Below are 20,496 nucleotides of genomic sequence, written 5' to 3'. Positions count from 1 at the left end.
TGAGCCTGCAATTGGATCGAAGGGGGAGAACTTTGTGCCCACATGTTCTCTCATTCTCTGAGCTTCTGGTGGACTATGTGAAATTGACAGACTTTTGCCAGAAGTAACTTGCCCAAGATCATCCAGTGAATGAACAGCAGAACTAGGAATATAACCTAGTTCTTGGCTTGAGTTTCTAGGCAGTTCTGTTATACTCCAGATTATTTGGGAAATGGTCTGAATTGTAGGAATGAAATACCAACAGCACTGATATCTTGATTTCTGGTGGCTGTTTCCCATGGTCATCCAGTTCAAAATGGTTCACACATTTTACTGAATGTCTACCTATCTAAAATACATGTGTTGGAAATCTGTGACTGGGTGATACACAACAGTTATCATAATGCTCAAGAACTAACTTGACTGCAACCTTAGCACAGAATAAACCTGGTGCTTGATTAAAAAAAAATACAGTTGCTAGCAAATGTAGTCCTTCAATTTTGTATTTTTCCCTGCTGATGCTAAATTGCCACATTTGGCAGACACCAAAACAGCCTTAACTGATTAATGAAGACCCTGTTCAGTAGCTGTTTTTAGTGAAAATTCTATATGTTACAGGAGCAGACATTCAAACTGAGGATCTTATTGTCTGTAAGCAGAAGTTATACCAAATGAGTCTTAAAATTGTATCAAGATACAGGCCCAAAACATACATTGACTCTGCCCTCATTTTCTCCCACTAAATTCAGCAAGTTTGCACAGACACTAATGAGGTCAGAACTTAGACCACAGTATGACTAATGACAGGGCCCATCTCTGCCATCCTTACTCTTGTTGAGTTAGTACTTACACAAGTAGTTCTACTGGAATCAGTAGGACTGCTCACATGAGTAGGTACCACTCCCTGTGGTAACGAGTGGAAGAATCAGGCCCATAATAATTAAAGCAATGAATCACATGGATTAGTAGGGAAAGAAAGAATGGTCTAGTTTTGTGGAAGCTGCAGCTGCCTCTCTGATCCACATGGCTTAATTTAGATAAGGATTTTCTCCTAGCATACGTTTAAGGCTCAATGCAAAAGTATGAACACAATTCTGCTATGTTAAGAGAACATAAAGGCTAGAATACTTAGGATCAACCCTTTCGAACTAATGTCATCTGCAAATATTTTCTTAGAGCAAGGGACTTGGAAGCAGATACCCTTGATTTTGATTTCTGGTTCTGCCACTGATCTGCTGTCTGACATTTGCCAAGTGACTTAACCACTCCATTCTCAGGTTACCTAGCGGTACAGTAAACATAATAGTATGTTCCTTACTGGGATGTTTTGAATTTAATTACAAATTATTATTTTTGTTGCATTAGAAATACACATTTTAGGATGAGTTTCAAAGTTAGTGAAGAACATGTAGTCATGCCTGCCAACTAGCCAGTTGTTCAGGACTTATTGGTATTTTGTAATTGCTCATCCAGGCTTACTGTTCTGCTAATACAGTTAATGACTACAGCCAGTCACTTAATACTATTAAGCAGAAGCATTTGAACTGAACAATTTTATGGGTCAGTCAGTTAACTTGAATCAATTCCAGTTCTCCAAATGAAAAAGGTGACAAGTTCAGTAATCTGTGTGAATTCTATTTATCCTGTTTGAATTAATCAGTTTATAGTTGATCTTAATCTGTGATGTGCAATTTTTAAAAATTATAGCAGCCAGTCCTCCGCACTTTAATTGTTTCCAGTTCCAGTATTCAGTATCTAAAGTCAACATCTTTACTTATCAGTCACTCCCAGATTCATATATATAAAAATGAGAGCTGTGTCTACCCCTAGTTACCTTAGAAGCTTCTAATTTTCTGTGGGAATTGAATTTTCATATTGTGTATTTGAGAACCATCAACTTGCTGAATGGATTCTTGGTACCATAGGAGGGGACTGGCTGTTGTTGAATAAGCTCTAAGAAATAAGTAAAAGAACTCAACAGAATACCTACATTATTATTTATTTGTTTTGTTGTAGTGCTTACATTTACATTATAGTTCTTTAAGGTGTGAGAACCAAATGTTGCTTTCTCCTGTGGGCTGTAAATCAGATGAACAAGTGCAGTTCTGCTGCAGAAAAAGAAGGTCCTGAACTTTCTATGGACCCCATGTGGAAGATCCCTGTGCAGGACCCCCAGTGAATTCCCTCCTTGTTAATGGGGCCATCTGAACCCTCTGTTCAGAGTCAGACTTGGGAGAATAGTGATTTGGCCCCAGAAAAATACTTGGGTATTCTGACCCAATTTTAATGAATTTCTAGATATGCATGTAATATCTGTACCATCATGAAATGCATATTACTGTGATTATATACAATATACTGACAGAAAGTACTTGGAGAGCATTGTCTTTTTAAAACATTTAGCATATGATGAGCTTACAGATACCATGTTTGAGGCCAGTTAAAGGATGGGGAGGAAATGAGTAAATCTGATATATAGCAATGTGATTTTCTAGTGGAAGGTTTGTCTATCTGAAATGTGTATGATTGTTGATTGCCAGTGTGATCACTTTCACTGCCTCTACCATGCAGAGGAAGAGAGAATTATGCCCAAATTAGACCCTAACTTGTGTCATAGGCCTATTTTATTCATGCTTGGGGCCCAATTTACAGTTACACTAAAGCCCCTTTGTGTCACTCGGGCAGTACAAATGGGTGTTAAAGGGGGCAGGAGTGGCTCCCTGAGAATATCCTCTGAGCATGAGGCCTTGCCCATTGATGTAGAGCTGGCAAAAGGCCTCTAAGGCTAACCATGCTCCAAGTCCCTCCAGATTGGGAGGAAAGGGGCAGGCCAGGGGAAGGGTCTGGGCTTAGCCAGAGACACTGTACTGAGACTGAGAGCTACTTACATCATGAGCTGGGCAGGCTCCAGACTGTGCCAGAATGTAGGAAGTAGTGGCTAAGAACACCACTTCCACCCAATCTTCTTCCATTCCTGTCCCAGTGTAGGAAGAAAGAACAGTGTCCTCAGTCTCCAGTCTGTACCTTTAGATTATCCCTGATCACCCTAGGAACTGAACACATTGTTCTGAGGACTGCTGGAAAGAGATAGGATCCATCTGACCAAGAGGAAGAACATATTTGTGTATCGACCTGCCAACCTGGTGAATAGAGATTTAAACAAAGTTTAAAAGTGGCAGCGACAGGTAAACATAAAAAAGGCAACCTTAACAGAGGGTTAGATGTTGTGGGGTGGCAGGGGGGAAGCATGGAAAATTACGGTAAGGTCCTAGGATCAACGGTAGGAAAATCAGTGGGGGAATCTGTTCAACATCTTAGATGTCTACACACAAATGCAAGGAATATGGGAAATGAACTGGACGTATTAGTACATAAACTGAATTATGATTTTAATTGGGATCACAGAGACTTGTTGGGATAAATCTCATGACTGGAATACTGGTATAGAGAGATATAGCTTGTTGAGGAAGAATAGGCATGGAAGAAAGGGAGGAGCTGTTGCATTATACATCAAGAATATATAACTTGTTCTCAGGTCCAGAAGAAGGTGAGAGAAAGACCAGTTGAAAGTCTCTGGGGAAAGATAAAAGTTGGAAAATATGGCTGACATCAGGATAGGGGTCTACTATAGGCCATCAAATCAGGAAGAGGAAGAGGTGGCATTTCTAGAACAAACAACAGAAATATTCAAAACACAACATCCGGTAGCAATTGGGAACTTTAGCTACACAGACATCTGTTGAAAAAGTAATACAGCAAAACATAACATTTCCAACAAATTCTTGGAATGTACTGGAGACAACTTTCTGTTTCAGAAAGTGGAGGAAGTAACCTGGGGGAACAGCTATTTTAGATTTGATTCTAGCCAATTTGAAGGTGGAAGGCAATTTGGGTGAAAGTGATCATGAGGTGAAAGACTTCATGATTCTAAGGAAAGGTAGGAGTGAGAGCAGCAGAATAAGGGACTTCAAAAAATCAGACTTATCTGGAACTACAAGGGGAAAATGACATGTGAAGCCTAGCATGGCAGATTTGATAAGGCCCAACAAGTTGGCTTTTGGACTTTGATAATAAAAAGTCACTTTGAACCAAATTTTGTAGCCCTCAATTAACCAAAATTCCCATTGTTGTCAAAGGGAATTTTGCTCTATTCTGTTGTTTGTATACAATGACCATCAGAGTAGTATCAGAATTTGTCCCTTTGTTTTTCCTTTTGGCATACAGTAACTAAATCAAAAAGAGTGGTTCCAGCTGTAATTGATATGTCATGGAGAATAACAAATATCAACAAATATTAACATTGTAGAAACTATAGAAATTAAAAATGGAGCTCAGAAGAAGAGATTTCTCCTTTCTGCTCCTCCACTCTCAGGGACCAGTCTAATTTTAAAAATAGATACAAATGAAAGACAATTACTCTATATTTCTTAATTTGCCAGTTCTTAATATTTTATCCTACAGATGTAATTTACAAATTCAAATACTCCTTTAAAGGTTTTTTAAACTTTATTTCTCTTACGTGGAACATCTGCCTGACAAATATCTGCATTAGCAGCTATTCAAAGATTGATGTTTCCATTACTCCTGAGACTGAAAGATTTAATTCCTGAAATCCTTGATTCATGAGTGAATGTGCGTTAAATTAAGATTTACTCCATGCTTGATTCGTCCATAGAATTTACTTTTATTTTTAATGGAGAAACAGAATGCAGAGGAGTGAAGATGCCTAGCACAGAGAAAATTAGAAATTGTAGGAGTTGGTCAACCTGAGAGAACAGAATGTGTGGCCTTATATTCCATCCAGGTCTGGAACACCTGTGTAAGTAATGGATTATGTTCATGGTAGCAAGGTCTGAGTGGCAGCCATCTCCTTTTGCAATTATGTGCCCAAGTGCAACTGAAGCATTTGATAAACTACAAAAGTTATTTATTGTGAATATGCTCCAGTGCAATGAACACTGTTTCTTAATTTCAGGGCAAAAGAAGAATCAACACACCTCAAGAAATAAAAATAAAATTGTTTCTTGCCTTTTTGAAAGTTTTGTGCTGCGGCTTTCTTGGCCTTTTCAGCGATGCCACTATTGGGGGGCAAGGGTTGCATGACTAATTGTTCAAGGATAGGTTGTAAAATGAGGCCAGGTCTAAAAAGTAAATAATTTAATTGAATTTTTGTGAATATGGAGAGATGTGACTGGATATGTAGGTCCAAAACCACTCCTGGTGTAATTCCCAGTCAGGGCCTTCTTTTTCCACAGCAGAACTGCACTTGTTCATCTGATTTCCATTGAATTCAACTGAGAGAGAACAGCTGTATCAATAAAAACTTCAATACTGTCCATTTGACTTTTCTGGGTGATGACTGGCTAAAATCTTTCTCCTGTCCAATAATCATCAGAAATTAGTTCAAACGGAATAGTAAAATACATTATTTGGAATTTAGAGAAGCACCCTGAAGCACCCCACAACGTGAATAAATTGGGTGTTTTACTATGTTCCTTATGATTAATGCTTTTCTGATTGCTCTAAAACAATCAGGAAAATTAAATCTTCTGATCAATGACTTAAAACAGAGCTTTCATTTAATGTTATGGTATATCCTAATGAGCCCCATACTGTTCCATGCTTATTTCTGTAATACTTTGACTTACATACAAATGATAAAACCAAAAAGATGAAAATTCTGCTAATTAAGTTTCATTTTTAAATATCATACAAGAAGCAGGTTTTTGAAATAACAAATAGACAAGAACTAGAATGGCTACAATCCCCAGACTCCGACTCTTTCAAGTTTGTACCTGAATAGCATAACAGGGCCTGATTCTCCACTCTAATGCAGTTGTGCTGGGGGTAAAACGGCAGTGAAGCAGTGGTGAGTCAGTCCTATTATCCTGAACATGAATATCCCAACAAAAACATTCCATTAATGACAGATTACAGATATTTTCATATGACATGTGAAACCTTCTCTTCAGACAAATTGGATATGCCCTGCACAATGGAAATAGGGACATAGGCGCCACATTTTAAAAGGGTGAGTTTTTTTTTTTTCATTTTATGATGAAATATGACTTTCTCGATGTACATGATCCCAGAAACAAAAGGTTATTACAGTGCTTTCGTGTACTAACAGGACATCTATCAGATTATCTCCTAGCCTTGATTATTACGCTAATGGAAAAAGAATCAGCTAAATTTATGCCACTGGCCTTCTTGCTGGCAAAATGTAGGATTACAAATATTTTTATAAAACAATACTCTCTTTCTGTTTATCTTCAGATTAGAGAGGTCATGCACAATCTACCATCATAAGCAAACAAAAATGTGGTCTAGATGAAATTACTATGAAATGGGTACATAACTGGTTGAAAGACCATTCTCAGAAAGTGGTTATCAATGGTTTGCTGTTAAATGGAGATGATGTATTTAGTGAGGTTCTACAGGGGACCTGTTCTGTGACTGGTACTAGTCAATATTTTCATTAATGACATGGAAAACTGAGTGGAAAGTATGCTTATAAAAACTGTGGATGACACCAAGCTGGGAGGGGTGGCAAGCACTTTGGAGGACTGGATTAGAATTCCAAATGGCCTTGACCAATCAGTGAATTAGTCTGAAATCAACAAGATGAAATTTAGTAATGTATGTATGAAATACTGCACCTAGGAAGGAAAAATTAAATGCACAACTACAAAAATGGGGACTAAGTGGTAGCACTGCTGAAAAGAATCTGGGGACTATAATAGATCACAAATTGAATATGAGTCATCAATGCGATACAGTTGCAAAATTGACTAATATCATTATGGGTGTATTCAGAGAAGTGTTGTATGTCAGACACAGGAGGTAATTGTCTATCTCTCTTTTGGCAGTGGTGAGGCCTCAGCTGAAGTATTGTGTCCAATTCTGGGCACTTTAGGAAAGATGTGAACAAATTGGAAAGAGTCTGGACGAAAGCAACAAAAATGATAAGTTTAGACAATCTAACCTAGGAGGAAAGGTTAAAGGGCATGTTTATCTTGAGAAAAAGAAAACAGAGGGGGGACCTGATAATAAGTCTTCAAGTATGTTAAGGACTTTTATAAAGAAGATGGTGATCAATTGTTCTCCAGGCCCACTGAAAGTAGACTAAGACGTAATGGGCTTAATCTGCTGTAAGGGAGATTTAGGTTAGATATTAGGAAAAACTTTCTACTCTAAGGGTAGTTAAGCAGTGCAATAGTTACCCTGAGAGGCAGTGGAATCCCCAGCACTGAAGGCTTTTCCAGCACAGGTTGTAAAATCACTTGTCAGAGATGGTCTAGATTTACTTGTTCCATCCTCAACATAGGAGGCTGGACTTCACAACATTTCACGGTCGCTTCCAGCTCTATATTTCTATGATTCTATTATAAATTGTGGAGTTTTGGGGGGTGAGGAAGAGGGGTTTGTTTTTGGTTTTGTTGGGGGATTGTGTGTGTGTGTGTGTGTGTGAGTGAGTGAGAGAGAGAGAGAGAGCCATTCGTGGGAAAGGGGTGGTTTCGGTTAATTTCCTGTTCACATTTTTTTTGTAAATTGTCATAATGAGACTTTTTACACTTACAAAACCAAAAAGTTTTATCTTCTGGGCCAAAATGACTTTTTATTTAGAAATTTAATTTAATGTATAGTTAAAAATTCATATTTTTTTATTCCCCTCATTTTCAGTTCATTAAAATTTTTGAAATTTTGTTTTTTCTTCCTATGTTGGGATGGGAAAACTTTTCAAAATCTCAAATTTGTGCAGGTTAGGAAAACCATTTCCTACTCTGTTATATACTGTGTATGACCTTTTATTTCAGATGTGGACCTCACAGTGATGGTTCATGGCTTTGTATCTTCAAGGTTGGATTACCGTAATGTGTTCCACATGGTGACTTTTCTTGACCACTTCAGTACAATGCTCAGTAGTGCTAGATACCCCAAACATATTACACTATACTAGTTTCTTGATTGTTGCATATACCTGTTTTTAATATATTGTATAAATCTCTATCTGGCCTCAGTCCAGAGTACTTTATAGACAACCTCTCCTCCCCTATATCTTCATGATGATTGAGGTCAGCCACAGAGCTCAAATTAATGGTTCTGAGCGTTGGAAACCTTGTGGAACAGCAATTTTGGTAGAAGGTCCTCAATTTTGAAGTTTTGAACCTTGTGACCCTGTTATGAATTTTTTAAATCTTCAAGGATCAGTTCAAGGCCTGTTTATTTAGCTAGAATTTGTCTTGTGCATAGGTCCAAATGGGTGCTACCTCTTGCTTAAAGAGCAAATTATGACCCATTTATTCACACTGGTGAGCAGTTATTCACACAAGTAGTCCCATTGGTTTCAGTGGGACTACTCACCTGAATAAATGCTCACCACTGTGAGTAAAAGGGTAAAAGGCCCTTTAATGCAAAAGTAGAATCTTGTATCCAACTCAAAAAATGGCCAGTTGTAGCCTCACGTATCCATCACCCACCAGTTGGAATGCAAACCTAAAACTATACAAAAACATCCTCATCACTAACAAATATGTTTACTTAGGCTGAGTAACTGCACTCAGAAAAATATATTTTTCGTAACATCTGTCATCTGTTCATTTAATAGGACATGAAATGCTCCACTTTCAAAACTCAGATCTGTGTTCTGAATGTATGCTTCATGTAAACTATTGACTTAACTGATGTAAACATAAAAAATGTCAGCATAGTCAGAGTTTGCAACTGATTATAAACATCTCCTGCATCAGTGAAATTAATCAATGGGTGTCTGATCTGGAAACCAATACAAATAGTTTGGCATCTTACTCTTCTATTATACACACAGTAATCTCATTAGCCTCTGTCACAAATGCATAAGTTCCATTATGAAATACAGCTGTATACTAAAAATGTATTATCTGGCCATATATCAAATGGAAAGCTTAGCTAAGCCATTTTTTTAACACTTTAAAAACAAACTTGTTTCCTTGAATACAGTAAACACTTAGAGTTGTGTTTGAAGGATCACTGACCTTTTAGAAAACTGTGGGTATCTGCACACAACAAGTCATTTTGACTTAAAGAGCATAATTAATCAGAACTCTTTCAATATTAGAATTCAGATAATATGCATCAAGGCATTCAATCACCTATTTGCAAAATGTGCTTAAAATATTGTCTGAACTCAACACTGAATTTAAGATTTTTTTTTCCTTTTGGCTTAGATTGAGTCACTAGGCTGAGCCTAGACAGCAGGTTTACACTAGAACGGCTTTCCCACTATAGCTATACTGAGACAGCTATATCAGCACCCCCACTCCTCAGTGGAGACATAGTTCATTGTGGCAAAATAACACAGTTCCCCAAACAAAATAAACTGGCAGAAGGATATTTTTGACAGTATAAAAGCATTTACACTAAAGCTCTTGCAGTTATAAAAATGTTGTAAAGAATCATGCCTCTAACCAATCTTATTATCCTCGTAAAAGTTTCTTGTGTAAACCTGGCCAGAGTAAGGGGGAGTACGTAAATTGCACCATCCTAGGAGCAACTCAGGGTGATATAGCATCTCACAGAGGCCTCTTGCTGTAGGATAGGGTCAGAAGTACTTTGCAGTAGCCCTCTTTTCTTGTACCAAACCTGCTGCACCATAGCTATGCACAATTCCTACCCCTTTGTTTTGTTGGGGCAAAAGGTAATATACCGCACCCAGAACATGCCCTCTCATGTCTGCCTGGAGTCACTCTCCAGGCAGTGTTAATTCAGTCACTCCTCTGCCTGACTGAGTAGCCAGAACCACAATCTAAACCTTTGTGGACCCAATAAGATCTTCTACATGGCAAATTGGTTCATGTAATGCATGACTTTTGCTGAAATTCTGTTGTTCTCTGGTGATCACAGCTAACAGACAGCCCCTTGAAGGCTGTTGCTAGCCAGCCTAAGTTAAAGCAGCCTTCTTTATGTCAAGAATAAATCAGCCCTGGAGCTGATTTGATCAGTTGCTGGAGCATGCAAGGTAGTGTACATTCAAATAGCTCAATGGTAGGACTTTTTTTTTTTTTTTTTAAGGTCCAAATCAAATTTGCAATCTGAAAAAGGACTACAAAAGGGCAAAGATTAAACTAATATTTAGTTAAAGGCCAATAGCAGTGAACATCCTGATCTCAAACAGTATTTGTACTGTATATTCTAGTATAAACATTAATAACACGACTTCACTAGACTTCTAAAGTCAATTTTTAAAAATAAAAGTAAAAGATGTAAATTGTAAGTAATACATTTTAGACTACTACTTTCAGGAGGTCTTTGTGCTGTAATCATACTGGATAAAGAGATGATGTGTCCAGTGCTGAATAGCAGCAACAGCATCACTATATTTTGAACAATGAGAGTAGAATACTTAATTTCTATAAAAGTCTGTAAATATCACATCTGATTGACAGACTAATTGGAGAAATTTGGCATAAGAGGATGGTTCAGGAGAGGAGGCAATCTAACCTAATATATTTTTTAAACCAGCCATCTGTCCTCTATGAGGAGCATAATGTAACCAATCCCAAAACAAAACTTTGTCATTAATCCCAAATCTGACTGACACGAATACAGCTTATTTTAACTTTTACATTTTATTTTACAACTCTTAAGAACAGTGTTTTAGCATGTATGTTTAGAATTTTAAAATACCTATAAATAATAATCCCAATCAATCATTAAGAAAACAAGGCACCTGCTGGTTAATTAAAACAAATCTTTTGAAGAGCTAATATTCTTGTTCGTTGTGTTTCTCTCCCTACCTTTCTTCAGTTCCTTTTTAATTTTAACATTTTATAAATAATCATTAGGCTTTATGAAATTTACAGGGAAACTATTAACTACAGTAAAATAGAGGTTCGTCTCAAGCAACAGTACTAACACTATTATATTTTTCCAATATAATTTATTTCTGTGTATATTATTATTTTTCTGTAAATATCACTCATTCATGTCTAATATAGAAAATAGATTCAAGACATAGGGGAGGGATAGCTCAGTGGTTTGAGCATTGGCCTGCTAAACTCAGGGTTATGAGCTCAATCCTTGAGGGGGCCATTTAGGGATCTGGGGCAAAAATCTGTCTGGGGATTGGTCCTGCTTTGAGCAGGGGGTTGGACTAGATGACCTCCTGAGGTCCCTTCCAACCCTGATATTCTATGATTCTATACCCCAAATCACAAAGAAGACGTATTTTAAACATGTTTTATAAGTAATATAACTATTGGTGTTTCAGGAGGTAGAAAATGATTAGTGTTCAGAGACGGTGAAAAATGAAAAGTGTAGTAAAACTTCTGAATCCAAAAAGGTATGGCTGCAAAATATCAAGAATACAAACTACATAGAAATATTACTTAATGCCTTTGTTGCTTCTTACAAAGTAGTTAACAAATCTGTTAATAATTTAACACTAATTAAAGTTTCAGTTGCCCAGATAAGATCTTGTCATGAAGTTCTTTGGTTAATGGAACATAAGATTTTTTAGAACTGTATAAAAAATAAAGAGGATCAGTGATTGCAGATGGATTAAACCCTTCCCTCACCAACCGAAATTTTTGTTGTTTGAAAGTTCCTGTCATTTCCATTGTTTCCTAGGGGAGAAAGAAAGTTATTTAAGGTTAAGTGGAAATATTTAATGCTTTTTCTCTTGTCTACATGGACACCTACCTACTTGACAAGTGTAAGTTTGGCTCACCCAGTGATGCCAAATTTGCAGCCCATCCCTTAAGTAACTGAGGCCCAATCAAGATTATCGTGAAATTTCCTGCTTATGTTCCAAAACCACAGGGAGGAGAGCAGAAGTGTTTCTTGCTGACTGAGAACTCCATGGTGACAACAATTAACCCTCCCTCCTATTCAATCTGGGTCTTAGCCCTTTTATTGTTGCCTAGGCTGGGCCACATTTCAAGTTTCTTTGTCCCTCTATTAAATAAATATTCTTCTACACACAAACATATATAAATTAGAGAGACATTCTCTTACTCCCTCCTTCTTCAGAGACTGAGCCACAGAACCCCCATGCTGGCATGGAACAAGAGTTTGAAACAAGGTGGAAGAATGTTGCAAACTGCATTTTGGACCTCGCAACTGTAGTATCAAATCAAAGGCTTTATAGGAGGGCCCACATTTGACTGAAATAGCTTCTTAACTACTCTGCGTTTGTGAACATTTATAAAGACAAAATTTAGGAAGATATTCACAAAGTACAGACTGTCACAATGAAGAGCCTCTATTTATAATGTATATGAGCATCTCTGAATTCCCCAAATAAATTCCCTTAGGTGTGTTACAAGTACCCAGAAACTGAAGATAGAAGAGCCATATTGGATCATCCAGTCCATCCACTTGCTATGCAGGATTGCTCTCTACTAAATACTTTGTAATGTTCTGCCTAGTCTAATTTTTAAAATCATTCCTTCCTGGTGTGGGGGAGGAAAAAGGGGGAGGGAAAGGGGGATGGTAGGCTAGTCAAATCTGTCTGTCAGGAAATTTTTTCCTCCCTATTTAGCCTAGTTTGCTTTTCTCAGTTTCATCCTGCTACTCCCATTGATAACTCCCCATTTAGAACAATACATAATTCCTCTCTCCCCTTGCTATTAACACCCTTCAGAAATTTGTAGCATTACCTCTTGCACCTTTACCGTTGCTTACACAAACAATACACAGTTTGCTCTGAACCTTTCCTCCAGCCTCCTGATAATGTTTATTATGTTTCTTTCAACTCCCTTCAATTTGTCAAAATCTCTCTGGTAATATGTGCTCAGAATTAAATACACTATTCCAGGTACAGGAGCATCAGAGCCACATAGAGAAGGTCCGTTAACTCTGCTCCAATACATGATACTTGGCATTTTTGTGGCTATGTCACACTGCAAATGCATGTCTAGTTCGCTGTCCACTATCACCCCTTCTCTTTCAGCATTACTTCTTCCCAGCTCTCTCCCTCCCATTAACTATATAGATTTCAGGTTATTTTCCTCAGATTAATTAGGTACCATTTACTAATCTGAATATAATTTGTTATTCTCTGTCCATGTTTCTAATCTCTCTAAATCTCTTTGTATTATCTCTGTCCTCACAGCTGTACATGACTCCTCCCAGTTTAGCATAATGTGCAAATTCCATTACTATGCTGTGTAATTCCCCCTTTTAGATCATAAATGAAGATGGTAAATAGGACTGGTCATATCATCAATCTGTGCAATACACCATCAGATACCTTCCCTTCAACCCACCATATTGCCTTTTATGATCTTTGTCAGTGTTCTGTTCACACGTGGATATTTAAGTGTACTGCACAATAAATGTAAATTACCTGGAGTCTTAAAAATAGTGGACAAGCATAACCTGGTAGATATGTCACAACTTGTTCATACATTTGTTCCAAATCTAATGATTTATTGGGCTTCAAAATAACAGAGACCATTCCCACTTTTCCTTCATGATCTGTGAAAAAAGAGTTTAAAATTAGGAACATGCTACATAATTTGGAAATTTTCAGTTTTAGTGTAACCTGACTTTAAAAAACATATGTTCATTTTTTAATATGGAGATATTAACTGGAGGGGACATTGAACTGTCATTGAGTCCAGTCCCCTGTCTTCACAGCAGGAGCAAGTATTGTCCCTGACAATACTTTACTGGAATAAATGTGGAATGACTACATTAGTCTTATGTACCAAAACCGTAAGTGAGTTATGTAGGCAGTCTCAAATGAATTCCTTATACTTCATCACCATATCATATATTCTGTCACAAATTTTATGGGGAAAATTATTATAAGAATAACTGTCTAAGAATAACTGTCAAGTCTGGTGGAAAAGAAAAGTTATAACTAGACAGCTTAGGTTTCTAGAACTTTTTGGAATAGTTTTCTATTTAGGATGACTGCATTACTTATTAGTAAGGCTACGATTTAGTCATGGAATCCATGACTTCCAGTGACTTCCGTGATTTCAGTCCGCCGCCTGTGAGAGACATGGAGCTGCAGGGTACTTCCGCTGCCTCTGGCGGGCCCCCGAGCTCCTGGCTGCTGCCAGTGGTGGGGGAACCCCCAGCTCCTGGCTGCCACGGCCCCTGGAGCTGTGGGCAGCAAGGGTACCCTGCAGTTCCCTGCTGCCATGGGAGGCAGGGGCGCCCCACAGCTCCCAGCCACCACAGGCAGTGGGGGGACCCCCAGAGCTGCAGGCAGCAGGGGTACCCCACCCGCTGCAAGCGGCTCTTAGCCCCTGCACAGCTGCCCTGCTTCAGGCAGTGCTGGGACCCGGACATCCCCATTTTGTCCCAGATATTTGTAGTAAAAGTCAGGGATAGGTCATGGCTTCCGTGAATTTTTCTTTTTTGCCTGTGACCTGTCCGTGACTTAAAATATCTGTGACAAAATCTTAGCCTTACTTATTAGCCACTCACAGGTTATGCAAGCTATTCCAGATGAGTGCCTCTGCCACTCTGGAGTAAAGCAGCCACCCTAAAGTCATAACAATAAACCCTTTTATATCACCCTGCAATTATGTAGTTTCTTACTTTTAATACACAGAGGGTGGCTGCCATTAAAAAGTCAGTATTTGGCCAACAAATAGCATAATTTTTACCTAAATTTAAAAAAGGAATAATTGCAATATCTCACATGCCACGGTGGGGCAACTTTTGGCAATGTTGACTATACAATGGAGACCACTGTGGACACAGTAGTCCTGATTCTCAGTTATAGTAAGGCTCCTTTACCTTTCAGGGTGAAGAGGCTTTAAAGTGCAAGTAAATTAAACTTGCACCTACTTTCCAACCTCTTTATCCTCCCAGTGGGGTGTAAAGAGGCTTTAGCATGAATGGAAATCAGGCCCAGACTATTTTTGGCAAACTTTTATTTTTGGTTCTTATTATTGTACTGTTTTACATATTTCATTCATTTCTTTTTAGGTTTCCAGGGAAATTCTCCCTCAGAGCTAGTTTACTGGACTGCGTTAAAAGAGTAAATCAAAATAGCTCAAATGCTTAGTTCAATGTGAATATATATATTTTTTAATGTAAGTGGTTAAAAGTTTTTTGCTTCCTTACTCTGTTGAAATGTTTCTATTTTTCCATACAAATGTTTGAGTTTCCCAGATGCCATATTAATGATGCTCAGAGGATTAATTCAAGTTATGCAGTAGTCCCAAATTCATGACAAAATAACCTTTATAACAATACATCGTGTTGTCTCTCTCACATTCCACATACATCAAAGTAAAGGGTTAAATGGCTGATTCACAATCTTTTATCTGAGCTATTCTTAAGAGCTTTTTAGAGAGCTGAATATTAAATAGCCAAGTTAATTAAAAGTGATTGTATAACTTTTAAAGCAAAAAGGACGGTTACCTGTTCCGTAAATGGCGTTCTTTGAGATGTGTTGCTCCTGTCTATTCCACAATAGGTGTGCATGCTCACCATGTGCACCGGTGCAGGAAGTTTTTTCCCTTAGCAGCATCCGTAGTGAGGAAGCACCACTGCGACCCCTGGAGTGGTGCCGACATATCGCACCATAAAGGGGGCTGCGTGCTCCCCCCACCCTCAGGTCCTTCTTGCCAGACAACTCCGACTGAGGGGAAGGAGGGTGGGATGTCAAATAGACAGGAGCAACACATCTTGAAGAACGCCAGTTACAGAACAAGTAACTGTCCTTTCTTCGAGTGATTGCTCCTGTGTATTCCACAGTAGGTGACTCCAAGCTATACCTGACAGAGGTGGGTAGGAGTTCTAATGATAAAGGTTACAGGTTACCCGGGCGGAGCACCGACTTACCAAACCCGGCGTCATCCCTTGCTTGGGAGACGATCGCATAGTGCGATGCCAAAGTACGGACAGAGGACCATGTAGCAGCCCTACATATGTCCTGAATAGGGACATGAGCCACATAGGCCGCAGACGAGGCCTGGACTCTCGTCGAATGTGCCTTAACAACAGGAGGCGGGGGAAGCCCAGCCAGGTCATAACATGTGCGTACATACAAGGTGATCCAGTGGGAAATCCACTGGGTGGAAACCGGTTGCCCTCTCATGCGCTCGCCGTAGCAATGAAAAGCTGAGGGGATGCCCGAAATGGTCTTGTTCGATCTAAGTAAAAGGTCAGCGCCCTACGTACGTCTAGCATGTGTAGGCGGCGTTCCTCATTGGAGGAATGGGGCTTAGGACACAGGACTGGCAGGAAAATGTCCTGGTCCATATGAAAAGCCGAGACCACCTTCGGCAGGAAGGCCGGGTGTGGACAAAGCTGTACCTTCCCCTCATGGAAGACAGTGTACGGGGGTTCCAAGGTCAGCGCCCTAAGCTCCGAAACCCTGCGGGCTGAGGTGATAGCCACCAAAAATGCCACTTTCTCAGATAAGTGGGACCAGGAACAAGTGGCCAAGGGCTCAAAGGGAGGTCCCATGAGGCGTGACAGAACCAGGTTCAGGTCCCAAGGGGGAAACCGGGAGTCTAGCATAAGGGAACGCTCTGTCCAAACCCTTTAAAAACCTGGAAGTCATGTGGTGGGAGAACACTGACTGTCCCGCCACCGGAGGGTGGAAGGCCGAAATGGCCACCAGGTGCACACTGATCGAGAAGGGGGCTAGCCCTTGGGTCCTAAGGGACAGGAGGTAGTCCAGGACCAGCTGGAGCGGAGCGGACGCGCGGGAGGAAGCTCTCTCCCTCGCCCATGAGGAGAACCGATACCACTTAGCCAGGTAGGTCCTCCGTGTGGATGGCTTCCTGCTTTCAAGCAGGACCCATCTAACAGCCTGGGTACACCTCCCCTCCTCCACATCTAGCCACGGAGCAGCCATGCAGTCAGGTGGAGTGGGGCCAGGTTGGGATGGAGGAGACGACCTCCCTCCTGGGAGAGGCGGTCTGGGCAGAGTGGCAGCCTGCGAGGGGAGGCCGCCAAGAGTTGTAGTAGGGTCCGGGACCAATGTTGACGGGCCCAATCCAGGGCTATCAGGATAATTCTCGCCCCGTCTGACTTCACCTTCTGTAGAACCCTGCCTATGAGGGGGAAAGGTGGGAAGGTGTACATCAGGGGCCCCGACCAATCGAGCAGGAACGCGTCCATCATGGCCCCATCGCCTTCTATCACCCTGGAGCAGAACCTGGGACACAGGCAATTCTGGGCAGTGGCAAATAGGTCCACCTGGGGAGTGCCCCACTGAAGGAAAATCCATTCTGCCACCTCCCTGTGCAGGGACCACTCGTGTTGATGTGAGAACACCCTGCTCAGGCGATCTGCGAGCGTGTTGCTCTCGCTGGGTAGGTGGAACGCTCGGAGGAGGATGTTGTGGGCTATACAGAACTCCCACAGGACTTGGGCTTCCTGGCATAAGACCCTGGAGTGCGTGCCCCCTTGCCTGTTAATGTAATATATTGCGGTGGTGTTGTCCATGAGGACTCTGACCACCTTCCCTTGCAAGTGCTGGCGAAAGGCCAGGCACGCCAGGTGCACAGCCCTGAGTTACCTGACATTTATGTGCAGGGTCAGTTCCTCGGGTGACCACATACCCTGGGTTCTGTCGTTCCCCACGTGGGCTCCCCAGCTCAGGTCCGAGGCATCCGACACTAGATCTATTGAGGGAGAGGGGTCTCAGAAGGGGATACCCCGGAACATGTTGCTCGGGAGGGACCGCCATTGGAGGTCTGCAACCACCGTCAGCGGTACTGTGGCAACCTTGTCCAGGCCGTCCCTGGCCTGGGAATAGCGGGAGGCCAACCAGAGCTGGAGGGGCCTCATCCAGAGCCTGGCATGTCGCACCACTGTGGTGCATGCTGCCATGTGACCGAGGATTCGAAGGCATATCCGAGCCGTGGTTACCGGGAAAGCCGTGACCAAGGCGACGAGGCCTCTGAGTGCCTCGAACCTGTCCCTTGGAAGGGAGGCCGTGGCCGCCTGGGAGTCCAGCAGTGCTCCTATGAATTCTATGCACTGGACTGGAACTAACGTGGATTTCTCCTCGTTTACCACTAGGCCCAGAGCGGAGGAGGTGCATAGCAAGAGGGATACTTGCTGCTGCACCTGGGACCAGGACTTGCCCTTGAGCAGCCAATCATCCAGGTAGGGAAAGACCTGCAGCCCTCTCCTCCCAAGGTGGGCTGCTACCACCGCCATACATTTGGTGAAAACCCTGGGGGCCGTCAAGAGGCCAAAGGGGAGGACCGTAAATTGATAGTGGTCCTGACCCACTAGGAAATGGAGGAAGCACCTGTGACCTTCGAAAATGTGGACGTGGAAGTAGGCATCCTGAAGGTCCAGTGCTGCAAACCAATCCCCCGGGTCTAGAGGGGGAATGATAGAGGCTAGGGACACCATGCGGAATTTACAGCATACCAAGAACTGGTTGAGCTTCCACAGATCGAGGATGGGCCGAAGCCCGCCCTTTGCCTTCGGGATGAGGAATACCTGGAATAGAATCCCTTGCCCCGGAATTCCCAAGGTACCCTCTCTATGGCTCCCAGGGAGAGTAGGCACTGTACCTCCTGACCCAGGAGTAGCGCATGTTCCGGGTTCTCCGCCGACTCCCTGGCCGGAGGGCAATTGGGAGGGGGCGAAACAAACTGCAACCTGTATCCCAGGGATACAGTGTTGAGGACCCCGTGGTCCGTAGTAATACGGGACCATTGCAAACGGAAGGCAGGTAAACGATTTGCAACCCTGAACTTTATTAACTGGGGGAGGGGAGGGTTAACCTGGCAACAGGCCTGGTGACCCCCCGCAAGCAGTCAAAAACGCTGCTTCCCGGCCTTAGAGGGCCCCGGACGAGGGGCCGAGTGGGATTGGCGTTGTGACTGGCGCCTCTGCTCCCACTGCTTCTTAGGCGGGGGCTCATATCTACCCCGAGCCTGTGGAGTGGAGGTGCGAGGCTTGGGCTTGTCCTTGGCCGGCGGGACATACAGGCCCAGCATCTGCAGGGTAGTATGGGAGTCTTTCATCCCATGCAGACGCGTATCTGTTTGATCTGCAAACGGGGCCCGACCATTGAACGGCAGGTCCTGCATGATCAACTGGGACTCAGACGATAGGCCAGAGAGCAAAAGCCAGGACGCCCTTCTCATGGAGATTGCCGTGGCCATCGAACGAGCGGCCGTGTCCGCCGCATCAGAGGCCGCCTGGAGCACTGCTTTAGCCGCCGCCGCACCCTCATCCACAAGGGCCCGGAACTCCTTCCTGTCCTTCTCGAGGAGGGAGGGCCCAAACTTGGCAAGGGACCCCCACAGGTTAAAATCATTTCTGCTCAAGAGTGCCTGGTGGTTGGCCACTCTGAGCTGAAAGCTTGCAGACGAATAAACTTTTCTCCCAAAGGAATCCAGCCTGCGAGCGTCTTTGTCCTTAGGGGTAGGAGCGGGTTGGCCATGCCTCTCTCGGTGGTTCACTGACTCCACCACTAGAGAGTTCGGAGTTGGGTGAAAGTATAAGTACTCGTGCCCCTTTGTGGGCACAAAATACTTCCGTTCAGCCTTTTTGGAGATCGGACAGAGAGATGCCGAGGTTTGCCAGAGGCCAGTAGTAATATTGGCCACCCCCTGATGGAGCAGGAGGGCCACACGCCCCAGCGTCGAGGAGGTCAGGACATTAAACAATGTGTCCGATGGCTCCTCCATCTCCTCAGCCTGGAGCTGGAGCTTTGATGCCACCCTCCTGAGTAGCTCCTGGTGGGCCTTGAAATCCTCCTGAGAGATCGGAGGTGGTGGCGCCACGGAGTCATCCGGCGCCGAGGAGGTCTGTGCCGCGGTGTCGTCTGCACCTGGCTGTACCGCAAGCTCGACGTCCTGACCCGGGGCCTGAGTCGGTGCCAGAGGGTCGGTGCCCATTGCCTCATCGCAGTGCCAAGGCGGCAACGTCTGCTGGGCCTGGGACGCTCCCGCCACGGAGCGGGGTCCCGGCGGTGCCTGTGCCCGGGGCCACGGTTCCCACTGGCACCACTGTCCCTGCCAGGGAACGGCCTGACCCTGGGACACGAGGTGGCCCAGAAGGGCCAGCTGGTCCTTCGGCACCGAGCAGCTCAACGAGGGGCGGCTGCATGCCAAAGCCAAAGTCCAGGATGAGCAGACGGTGCTGTACGAACGGCTGGAGTGGTCCCGTACATGACGTCTCCAGCCCCTGGAGGAGGAGGACAGGTAGGAGTCGGGGGTGCTGTCCCCGTAGTGCCTCCGGTGCCCAAGACAACGACGTCTCGGTGCCTGGGATTCCTGTGAAGAGCTCCGGGCGTAGCGCCTTCCACGGTGGGTGCCAGAGCGGGAATGGCGGTGCTGATGACGACAAGACCTGTCCCTGCGGTCAAGACTTGAAGAGGAGTGGCGCCATCTCTTAGTGCCTCCCCTACGGTCTCCTGGAGTGGAGGTGGAAAGCTCGCTTGCAGACAATCCTGCTCGCAGCATGGAGGCACACCGAGGTCCGCGGCTCAGCCCTTCAACTCTGGATGGCATCTCGACCTCGGAGACGTCCAGAGATGGTCAATGGGCACTGAGCGATGGCTTCCCACAGGATCATGGGCCCAACTGGAGA

The 20,496-nt window shown here is 43.1% G+C and overlaps 1 protein-coding gene across 1 annotated transcript in view; it reads right to left on the bottom strand.

Annotated features, from left to right (window-relative positions):
- Positions 1-10,009: 10,009 nt before the first annotated feature.
- SLC27A6 (solute carrier family 27 member 6) overlaps positions 10,010-20,496 on the bottom strand; it is a 65,674-nt gene continuing 55,187 nt past the window's right edge. The window contains exons 10-11 of the mRNA XM_034774592.1: positions 13,307-13,437; positions 10,010-11,582 (exon numbers count right to left, since the gene is read on the bottom strand). Of these exons, the coding sequence (XP_034630483.1) occupies positions 11,406-11,582; positions 13,307-13,437 (308 nt within the window). The 3' untranslated portion in view covers positions 10,010-11,405. The remainder of the gene's footprint in view (positions 11,583-13,306; positions 13,438-20,496) is intronic.

This window comes from Trachemys scripta, chromosome 6 (genome assembly GCF_013100865.1).
Source record: "Trachemys scripta elegans isolate TJP31775 chromosome 6, CAS_Tse_1.0, whole genome shotgun sequence".
NCBI classification, from domain to species: domain Eukaryota; kingdom Metazoa; phylum Chordata; order Testudines; family Emydidae; genus Trachemys; species Trachemys scripta.
This window is presented reverse-complemented; position numbering and strand designations above follow the sequence as displayed.